An 11,443-nucleotide genomic window follows, 5' to 3' on the forward strand; every position below is an offset into this window, starting at 1 on the left:
TTTAAGACCCTTCCTGAACCCCTGCTGCAAAAAATCAAGGATCCTGGGAATGTTAGGACGATCAAGATCAACTATCGTATCTCCACAAAAACTGCAGAACCTCTTCCAAATTTTTAAATAAATTGCAGAGGTTACTGGCTTTCTACTTGCTTGGAGAACGGAGATGACTTCTTCCGATAGACCTCTTGCTTTCAAGATTTGGCGCTCAGGATCCAAGCCGCTAATTGGAGGCTGTCTGGGTCCTGATGAAGAATCGGGCCCTGGAGAAGTAGATCTCTTCTTTTCGGAAGAAATAGAGGTTTTTCCACTGCTAGCTTCTTCAATAAGGGGAACCAGCTCCTCTTGGGCCAGAACGGAACCACTAGGATGACCTGAGCTCTGTCCTCGTATATCTTCCTCAGGACTCTTGGGATAAGTGCAAGAGGGGGAAAGGCATATAAGAGACCTCTGCTCCATGATTGGGAAAGTGCGTCTACTCCTGTCGGACCTTCCCGAGGGTTTAGTGAGTAGAAGGTTCTGACTTTTGAGTTCTCTCTGGTGGCGAATAAATCCACCTCTGGAGTTCCCCATCGCTGGCATAGTTCGTTGAAAACTTCGTTGTTTAGCTCCCATTCTATGGCTGACAGCTTTCTCCTGCTCAGAAAGTCCGCCACCTGGTTCCTTGATCCTTCCAGATGAACTGCTGAAATCGAGAGAACTCTTCCCTCCGCCCACCTGAAGATTCGATCTGCAAGATGCTGTAATCTTAGATGCCTCGGACCACCCTGATGCCGTAGGAAGGCTACCGTCGTTGTATTGTCCGAGAATACCTTCAGGTGCTTGTTCCTTAGTAGATCTTGGGCTGAATAGAGGACCTTCCAGACAGCGTGAAGTTCTCTGTGATTCGAGGAATTCATGCTTTCCTCTGGGTTCCACTGTCCTTGATAAAATCTTCCTAGGACCTGACCACCCCATCCTTGTTGACTTGCGTCTGTGGTCACCGTGACAGCCGGAGAGAGAATCCATGGTACCCCGACTTGTAGGTTTTCGGGGACCGTCCACCATCGGAGGGATCGTCTGACCTGATGGGAAAGAAGGAACTCCCTGTCCAGAGATGTCTGTCTTCTGTCCCAGGAGGCGAGGACTGCTCTCTGTAGGTGACGAGAATGAAATGGACTCCAGTTGACACAAGGAATGCAGGCCGTCATCAACCCCAGGATCTTCATTGCATCTCTGATGGACACTCGGCTTTTTGAAAAATGGTGAACTCTTCTTATAATGTCGACTCTCTGGCATTTGAGTCTAGGATAACTCCTAGAAATTTTATTCTCGATTTGGGGGTTAGGTGAGATTTTGACCAGTTCACCACCCAGCCTAATTTCTGCAGAGTGGAGATCACCAATTGACAGTCGATCTTGAGCTGCCCTACAGAATCTGCTGTCAATAGGAAATCGTCTAGATAGGGTACTATCGTGACATTCCGATTCCTCAGATAAGCCACTATCTCCACGACGATTTTTGTAAAGACTCTGGGAGCTGTTGCTAACCCGAAGGGGAGGCAGCAAAACTAGTAATGGTAGATCCTTCCGTCTTTTTCTATCGCAAATCTGAGATATTTTTGGTGATCTCTGTAAATTGGAACATGGTAATATGCACTCTTTAGGTCTAAGGTGCACATTACCATGTCTTTCCCTAAAAGGGGAATTGTGGAGCGAATGGATTCCATTTTGAACCTCTTGTACACTAGATATTTGTTTAGGGGTTTGAGGTTTATTATGGTTCTGGATTCTCCAGAGGGCTTTTTTATAGAGAAGAGACCTAAATAATGACCCCTTCCTATTTCCCCCTGAGGAACTGGGGATATTGCTGCCATCCGCAGAAGATCCTGAATGTCCGACCACATAGGGGAGACGGAAGAGAGATGTACGTTGGACACGAAATATTTTTCTGGGGGAAGAGAGCTGAACTCTATCTTGTACCCCTGAGATATGACCTGGCGGACCCAAGGACTTCTGGTAATCTTCTCCCATTGTACCCGAAAGCCCAATAGTCGCCCTCCTATTCTGATGGCGTCATTTCTTTCGAAATTCTGTTCTGGAAGTCGAGGGACCTGAATCCCTATTCCTGTTCCTGTCTCCCCCTTTCTGATAGCTCCACCTCCCTTGCTTGCCTTTACCCCTGTAGTCTGACCTCTGACCATAATAGGGTCTGCGAAAGGGCTGGTATTTTCTCTTTTTTTCCTCTGGAAACCCCTTCTTCTCGTCAGAAGCTTTTTCCAGGATGTCGTCAAGGATAGGTCCGAAGACCCTTCCTCCTAAGAACGGGATGGCGCACAGCTTGTTCTTAGAATGAACGTCACCCGACCAATTTTTCAACCAAATAGCACGCCTGGCTGTATTCGACAAAGACTGACCCCTGTCTGTAAATCTAACCGATTCTGCCGTAGCATCTGCTAAAAAACCGGTTGCTAGCTTCAACAGAGGAATTGCCTTAATAATGGTTTCTCTAGGGGTTTTAGCCGACAATTGATCCTTCAAGTCATCTACCCACAAATGCATTGCCCGCGCTACAGACGTGGCCGCTATGTTTGTGCGGATTACTGCTGCCGAACTCTCCCAGGACCTTTTTAAGAGTCCATCCGCTTTGCGATCCATCGGCTCCTTTAAGTTAGAGGAGTCCTCAAATGGAATGGCGGTTCTCTTAGAAACCTTCGCCAGAGGAATGTCAATCTTTGGGATATCCTCCCAGTCCTTGACATCTTCATGATCAAAAGGGAGGCGGAGTCTAAAGTCTTTAGGAATTGATAATTTCTTTTCTGCTTCCTCCCATTCCTCTATAATCATAGAGCGAATGTGAGCATTGACAGGAAAGACCTTTGAGGTGTGAGAACGCAGCCCCCCGAACATCTCGTCCTGCACTGACCGGGTAGATGCGGGTTCTTCAATTTGCATAGTCTGTCTAACAGCACCCAACAGTTCCTCAATATCATTAGATGAGAAAAGATATTTTTTCCCCCTCTCTGGGGGATCTCTGCTCAATTCCTCCTCCTCTAGGTCAGATTCAAAAGAGCTGTCCTCGGACGACAGATCTGATTCTCTCTGCCTTTTCTTGGATTTCTGAGAATCCTGGGGGTCAGACTGCATGGGCTGGGGAAATGATAGGCTGGATATTGAAGCCTGCACTTCTTCTCTGATAATGGTCCTCATGTTCGTCATCAGAGCGGCCTGCTCTTCCCCCAAGATACGACTGGTGCACGACTTGCATAGGGACTTCTGCCAGGAGTCTTTCAGTTTTACGGCACAGAGGGGACATTTCTTGCCTCTCCCGGATCTCTTAACCGCCGCGGCCTATAATATATATATATATAGGTAATTCCTACATGGCCTCTTCTGTGAGGGAGCAGGGCCTGGGACTTACATGTGCCTGGGGCTCCTGCTGCGTATCAAGCTTAGGATTATCCTCCATTTTTGCTCGACGAGCCACCCCAGCCCACACATACCTTTTATACCGCTGCCGCCATGTTCCGGACCTCCCTCGCTCCAGGGTAGAAGGAGATGACGGACGCCGAACCCATGCTACCGGCCGCGACCCGGAAGTGACGAGCGCAGCAGCCACGAACCGGAAGTGACTCGTGCAGGAGCGCGATCCCGAAGCGCCGCGCTCTCCCTGCCGTCACGCCGATTCCTCCAAGATGACCTGCTGCCATACCCCCGTAAGCGCTTGGCCAGGATTCCATCCCGCAGAGGCGCCATTCTGCAGGTACATCGGGGGTCTTGCGTCCAAGGTCGAGAGCCCCCCCAGGGGGGAAGCGACCCATAAACCAGGAGCAGCGCTACACCGGTTAAAGCTGAGTGACCCTATAGTACGGGTATCAGCTTGGCAGATTCTTCCAGCGGGAAGGAAGAGGCCGAGCCCCCCCGATCCACGCTGTCTGCACGGAACTGACGGAACTCTCGTCGTTCCCATCCACAGTGGGACAGGAAAAACACTGAAGGGTGGAAGGGGAGGGTCCTTTTAAACTCTCGTGGTTTCCTGTCCCACTATGGATAAGAAGGACGTCCTCCATGGTGCTGTCAGGTGGTGACCTGGAAAAGCTTTTAAAGCCCAAAGTCATTTGAACAGTTTTGGGTGGAGGAGAATGTTGTGGTCTAGAGGTAAAATGGTGATCACACGATTGTGATACGTTCGGACTACACCACCGATAAAGCAGCGACAGCCGGGGACTGAGGAGAATCTGTGACTACTCTGCAGTTAGTGGTCACTACTCACCTGGGTAGCCATATGTAGGAATCTCCTCTTTACACCACTGATCCCCCCTCACATATGTCTCTGTAGTATTATTATGGGTCAGATCTTCACCCTGAAACAAATATTATAAAAGTCACCGACAGATGGAGAAGTCCCATCTATGATCAGCTCTAATCCTGCCATCTCCACCGTTCTCATCACACAAGTATAAAACATATAATACTGGAGGATAAAACAAGACTGAGCACAAGACCTTCACCGGTGTCTACACATCATAGGGGAGATCTCCTGACACCTTCTCTCCATCTACCTGACGGTCCTGAGGAGCACTGGGATCTTCTTGGTTACAGTCCTGTGGAAGAAGAGGACGGGGACATCTCTCTGGTGTTGTCCTCTTACTGGATAGATCTGGAGGAAACACATACAGGGAGTGAATTCATTCTTTACATACAGATAATTATAGGCCGTGTGTATTTAGTCCTGTCTATTACCTGGAGATGTGAGGGGCTGGGGAACCTCCATTATGACGTTCTTGTACAGATCTCGGTGTCCTTCTAAATACTCCCACTCCTCCATGGAGAAATAGACGGCGACATCCTGACACCTTATAGGAACCTGACACATACAATGATACCGTCATCCCCCGATCCCTTCATAGTGTTACTGTATAACGTCCCAGCATTCCCAGCAGTGTCACCTCTCCAGTCAGCAGCTCAATCATCTTGTAGGTGAGATCTAGGATCTTCTGGTCATTGATGTCCTCATGGATCAGGGGGTGAGGTGGAGGCCCCGTGATTGGGCTCAGGGGTCTTCCCCATCCCTCAGACACAGGGTCCTGACAGCGATCACTAGAGGTCTTCTTCACCACTGTGTAATCCTGGTAATGGAGAGACACATTAATAAATCTCACTACAGACATTTCCAGAGTCCTCACCTCTCCAGTTCTGTCCATCTGTTATTCCCATAGATAAGAATGATGTAATGTGACGTCATCAGAATCTCTCACCTGTCCAGTAAGCCGGAAGAGGATCTCTAGGGTGAGGTGTAATATCCTCTCCGCCATCTTGTCTCTGTCCATATCCATCTGTGATGGGTGAATCAGGAAAATTCTCTTCTGTAGAAGATCTTCACTGCGAGGATCCGATATTGTAGAGACCTGAATGAGAAGATGAGCCGATGTATCATCAGAAGAATCCTGTGTAATAATACAATTACTGGAGATACCGTATATACTCGAGTATAAGCCGACCCCCCTAATTTTGCCACAAAAAACTGGGAAAACTTATTGACTCGAGTATAAGCCTAGGGGGGGAAAATGCAGCAGCTACTGGTAAATGTCAAAAGTAATAATAGATACCAATAAAAGTAAAATTAATTGAGACATCAGTAGGTTAAGTGTCTTTGAATATCCATATTGAATCAGGAGCCCCATATAATGCTCCATACAGTTCATGATGAGCCCCATAAGATGCTCCATATTAAAATATGCCCCATATAATGATGCATAAAGGTTAATAAAGGCCCCATAAGATGCTCCATAGAGACATTTGCCCAATATAATGCTGCACAAATGCTGATTATGGCCCCATAAGATGCTCTATAAAGATATATGCCCCATATAGTGCTGCACAAACGTTATGGCCCTATAAGATGCTCCATACAGACACTTGCCCCATATGCCGTAGTGCCCTACAAACGTTATTTATGGCCCCATACAGACACTTGCCCCATATAGTGCTGCACAAACATTATGCCCCTATATAGTGCTGCACAAACATTATGCCCCTATATAGTGCTGCACAAACATTATGGCCCCATATAGTGCTGCAGGAACGTTATGGCCCCATATAGTGCTGCAGGAATGTTATGGCTCCATATAGTGCTGCAGGAATGTTATGGCCCCATATACTGCTGCAGGAATGTTATGGCCCCCATATAGTGCTGCAGGAATGTTATGGCCCCATATAGTGCTGCAGGAACGTTATGGCCCCCATATAGTGCTGCAGGAATGTTATGGCCCCATATAGTGCTGCAGGAACGTTATGGTCCCATATAGTGCTGCAGGAATGTTATGGCCCCATATAGTGCTGCAGGAATGTTATGGCCCCTATATAGTGCTGCAGGAATGTTATGGCCCCATATAGTGCTGCAGGAATGTTATGGCCCCATATAGTGCTGCAGGAACGTTATGGCCCCCATATACTGCTGCAGGAATGTTATGGCCCCATATACTGCTGCAGGAACGTTATGGCCCCATATAGTGCTGCAGGAACGTTATGGCCCCCATATAGTGCTGCAGGAACGTTACGGCCCCCATATAGTGCTGCAGGAACGTTATGGCCCCCATATAGTGCTGCAGGAACGTTATGGCCCCATATAGTGCTGCAGGAATGTTATGGCCCCATATATTGCTGCAGGAATGTTATGGCCCCATATAGTGCTGCAGGAATGTTATGGCCCCATATAGTGCTGCAGGAATGTTATGGCCCCATATAGTGCTGCAGGAATGTTATGGCCCCATATAGTGCTGCAGGAACATTATGGCCCCAAATAGTGCTGCAGGAACGTTATGGCCCCCATATAGTGCTGCAGGAATGTTATGGCCCCATATAGTGCTGCAGGAATGTTATGGCCCCATATAGTGCTGCAGCAATGTTATGGCCCCATATAGTGCTGCAGGAACGTTATGGCCCCCATATAGTGCTGCAGGAACGTTATGGCCCCATATAGTGCTGCAGGAATGTTATGGCCCCCATATAGTGCTGCAGGAACGTTATGGCCCCCATATAGTGTTGCAGGAACGTTATGGCCCCATATAGTGCTGCAGGAATGTTATGGCCCCATATAGTGCTGCAGGAACGTTATGGCCCCATATAGTGCTGCAGGAATGTTATGGCCCCATATAGTGCTGCAGGAATGTTATGGCCCCCATATACTGCTGCAGGAATGTTATGGCCCCATATACTGCTGCAGGAATGTTATGGCCCCATATACTGCTGCAGGAACGTTATGGCCCCCATATACTGCTGCAGGAACGTTATGGCCCCCATATAGTGCTGCAGGAACGTTATGGCCCCATATAGTGCTGCAGGAATGTTATGGCCCCATATAGTGCTGCAGGAATGTTATGGCCCCATATAGTGCTGCAGGAACGTTATGGCCCCCATATAGTGCTGCAGGAACGTTATGGCCCCATATAGTGCTGCAGGAACGTTATGGCCCCATATAGTGCTGCAGGAATGTTATGGCCCCATATAGTGCTGCAGGAATGTTATGGCCCCATATAGTGCTGCAGGAATGTTATGGCCCCATATAGTGCTGCAGGAATGTTATGGCCCCATATAGTGCTGCAGGAATGTTATGGCCCCATATAGTGCTGCAGGAATGTTATGGCCCCATATAGTGCTGCAGGAATGTTATGGCCCCATATAGTGCTGCAGGAATGTTATGGCCCCATATAGTGCTGCAGGAATGTTATGGCCCCATATAGTGCTGCAGGAACGTTATGGCCCCATAGATGCTCCATACAGACACTTGCCCCATTTGCTGCGATAAAAAAAATAAATCACATACTCACCTCTCCGTCGCTCAGGCCCCCGGCACTTTCAATAGTCACCTGCTCCTCGTTCCGGGCGCCGATCTGTCTCCAGCACTGACGTTCAGCAGGGGGCGCGCACTGACCACGTCACCGCGCCCTCTGACCTCAGCGTCACTGCTGGAGACAGATCGGCGCCTGGAACGAGGAGCAGGTGACTATCGCGCAGCGCTGCGCTCCCCTCCCCGTATACTCACCTGGTCCTGCCGCTGTGTAGATCCTGCTTCCCCGACGCCGCAGCGCTTCATCCTGTACTCAGCGGTCACATGGTCCCGCTGATTACAGTAATGAATAGGCGGGTCCACCCCTATGAGAGGTAGAGCCGAATATTAATTTACTGCAATGAGCGGGACCATGTGACCGCTGAGTACAGGATGAAGCTGAAGCTGCTGCTGCCGGCGCCGGGGAAGCAGGGACCGCGCCTGGACTAGGTGAGTATTTTTTAGACAGCCCCCGCTCCCCCTCCCCTGCCGACCCCCGGTATGACTCGAGTATAAGCCGAGAGGGGCAATTTCAGCCCAAAAAAGTGGGCTGAAAATCTCGGCTTATACTCGAGTATATACGGTAATAAGGAAACATATGAGATTTATTATTTTACAGGATTTAGTTTCCTTCTTTACATCTACTAATAAATCCTATATATTTAGGCCACAGACAACAAGCAGTTTCTTCCTCGGAGTCGGCAGCTGAATACGTTCCTCATAGACTCATCTTCCATAACGCTAATTCTCGTCTCATTTACCGACCCTGGAATCGGCATTAGTAATACTGCAGGAGATATTCATTACACGCGACATGAGAAATAACTACTTCATGATGAGGACGACATCTTCACCTTCTACTACGGCTCTAGAGACAGATGTGGCCAGAGTCGGTCACTGACTCCATCACCACCGGCCTCTATATGAAGGTTTCCCGTCTTCCCTGCACTGTAATCTTCTATCACGTTACATCTCAGCTCTGATTCACACACAAGTTTGAGGCTTTTAGAAAAGATTTTTTGTTTCCACAATCAACGTGGACAGAAATGATCTGATCCCAAAGTCTCCATGTACAGGGATTTATGGGGTTCATTTCTGGCCTTAGGCTTTCCTATATTACAAGGAAAACACCAGAAAAAAAAAAAAAAACAGAAAATGTTTCTAAAGAGAAAAAACCCTAAGAAAGGAGAATAGACATTTTGTTATTTTTTAACCCCTTTTAGACAAAGCCTGTTCTCACCATTCTGACCGGGCCAATTTTTACAATTCTGACCACTGTCACTTTATGAGTTAATAACTCTAGAACGCTTCAACAGATACCGGTGATTCCGAGAATTTTTCTCATGATATATTGTACTTTATGATACTGGTAAAATTTCTTTGGTATCCGTTGCATTTATTTGTCAAAAAAATTGAAATTTGTTGAAAATTTAGCAATTTACAAAATTTTAATTTTTATGCCCTTAAATCAGAGAGTCAATAGTTAATAAATAACATTTCCCACATGTCTACTTTACATCAGCACAATTTTGGAACAACTTTTTTTGTGGTTAGGACGTTATAAGGGTTAAAAGTTGACAAGCGATTTCTCATTTTTTTCAACAAATTTTACAAAACCATTTTTTTTTTAGGGACCACCTCACATTTAAAGTCACTTTGAGGGTTCTATATGACAGTAAATACCCAAAAGTGACACCATTCTAAAAACTGCACCCCTCAAGGTGCTCAAAACCACATTCAAGAAGTTTATTAACCCTTCAGGTGCGTCACAAGAATTTTTGGAATGTGGAAGGAAAAAATGAACATTTAACTTTTCTTTCACAAAAATTTTCCTTTAGACGGAATTTTTTTTTAACTTTCGCAAGAGTAACAGGAGAAATTGCTCCATACAGTTTGTTGTGCAATTTCTCCTGAGTGCGCCGATACCCCATATGTGGGGGAAATCTTTTTGGGTGCACGGCAAGGCTCGGAAGGGAAGGAGCGCCATTTGACATTTTGAATGCAAAATTTGATGGAATTAGCGGCTGTCATGTCACGTTTGCAGAGCCCCTGATGTGCCTAAAAAGTGGAACCCCCCCACATCCGACACCAGCTTGCAAACTAGACCCCTCAGGGAACTTATCTAGATGTGTATTGAGCACCTTGAACCCCCAGGTGCTTCACAGAAGTTTATAACGTTGAGCAGCGAAAATAAAATTGAAAAAAAAAAAAAAAAATCACGTTTCCCACAAAATCTTTTTGAGCTACAAATTTTGTATTTTCACAAGGGCAAAAGGAGAAAAAGGGACCCAAAAGTTTTGTTGGGCAATTTCTCCTGAGTTCACCGATACCCCATATATGGTTGAAAACTACCGTATTTTCCGGCGTATAAGAAGACCTTTAAACTCCTGAAAATCTTCTTAAAAGTCGTGGGTCGTCTTATACGCCGGGTCTCGTCTTATAGGGCGGGTGGTCCCGATGACGAAGAGAGGGGGCGTCTCACTGGGAAGGTGTAAGTGGAGTATCCCCCATTACCTCATTGTAGCAAAGCAGCGATGCTCTCTGTGCTGGGGGGCGGCGTATCTCTGTGCAGCATCGGGGCTCCGCCGGCATTTCCTCAAAGCCCGGAGGCACCGGCAGCTCCATTGCTGCGATGCGGTGGCCTCCCGGAAAATGGCCGCTGGGGGCGGCACATGCTCAGATTCAGATCTCGTTTACTGGATATTAATTAAACCATAAATTAATTTTGGGCTGATCCTTTTATTCTGATTGCGAATCTTAGAATACCCCCAGGCAGGTAACAGGGCAGTCTCCCCGGCAGCCATTTGCTCTAGGTGCTGTTCCCTTACTGACCTGAGAGACAAAGGGGGCGCTGGAGAGCTGGGCCTATGTAGTTACGTCACAGATTGGTGACGTGGGAGGAACCAGTTTTCTTCACAGTGAGTAAAATAAAAGTTCTTTTTCTTGTCTTAGGGTATGTTCCCACGGTCAGTAAACGCTGTGGATGGTCGCTATGCTATGTTACAGCATAGTGGAGGGGATTTGAAGAAATACATCTCCACTATACGTGCAGGGACACCCGCGGCATTTTCTGCGGAGATGGACATGCATCACGTCTTTCCAGACAGCAGCAGGTCAAATTATCTTGCAGAGACACTCAGCCTCCACAAGATAAATATCACCATCCAATGTATTAGGACGCGGTGATTCCATACGGTTCAATGACCACATGCGGAATCACCTGCGCTCAAAAGCCGGCAGCGGACATGTGCGGAGTCCGAAGGGCTGCCTAGGGCCGGGGTCTCACTACCATAGAATACGGGCGAGTGTTATGTGAGAAAACATCGCAGTGCTCGGCCCAGTGTTAATCTATGGGCAGCTCACCTCACTGGGTTTCTTCTCAGGAGTGTAAAATGGCAGCGTGCTGGGACTGTATGCGTATATAGCCTGAGTCTCGCCAATGCAAGTGTATGGGTGCGAGAAAAACTGGGACGCCCCACGGACCAGCAGTGTGACTGGTGAGAAATACGCAGCCATATTCCTCATTTCAGCCCATTGAGCCATTAAATTCAATGGGGAAAAGCAGTGAGAAATGTAAAGTCATACGTATGCCATACGGCTACATGGGTGCGAGGAAACGGCATCATCGCACTGTAACACA

The 11,443-nt window shown here is 47.5% G+C and overlaps 1 protein-coding gene across 1 annotated transcript in view; it reads right to left on the reverse strand.

Moving 5' to 3' along the window:
- Positions 1 to 10,978, reverse strand: part of LOC143814893 (uncharacterized) — a 748,367-nt gene extending 737,389 nt beyond the window's left edge. The window contains exons 1-6 of the mRNA XM_077293561.1: positions 10,318 to 10,978; positions 5,234 to 5,383; positions 4,925 to 5,104; positions 4,719 to 4,842; positions 4,538 to 4,635; positions 4,249 to 4,339 (exon numbers count right to left, since the gene is read on the reverse strand). Coding sequence (XP_077149676.1) covers positions 4,249 to 4,339; positions 4,538 to 4,635; positions 4,719 to 4,842; positions 4,925 to 5,104; positions 5,234 to 5,383; positions 10,318 to 10,428 — 754 coding nt within the window. The 5' untranslated portion in view covers positions 10,429 to 10,978. The remainder of the gene's footprint in view (positions 1 to 4,248; positions 4,340 to 4,537; positions 4,636 to 4,718; positions 4,843 to 4,924; positions 5,105 to 5,233; positions 5,384 to 10,317) is intronic.
- Positions 10,979 to 11,443: the final 465 nt, after the last annotated feature.

Source organism: Ranitomeya variabilis, chromosome 3, assembly GCF_051348905.1.
Source record: "Ranitomeya variabilis isolate aRanVar5 chromosome 3, aRanVar5.hap1, whole genome shotgun sequence".
NCBI classification, from domain to species: Eukaryota; Metazoa; Chordata; class Amphibia; order Anura; family Dendrobatidae; genus Ranitomeya; species Ranitomeya variabilis.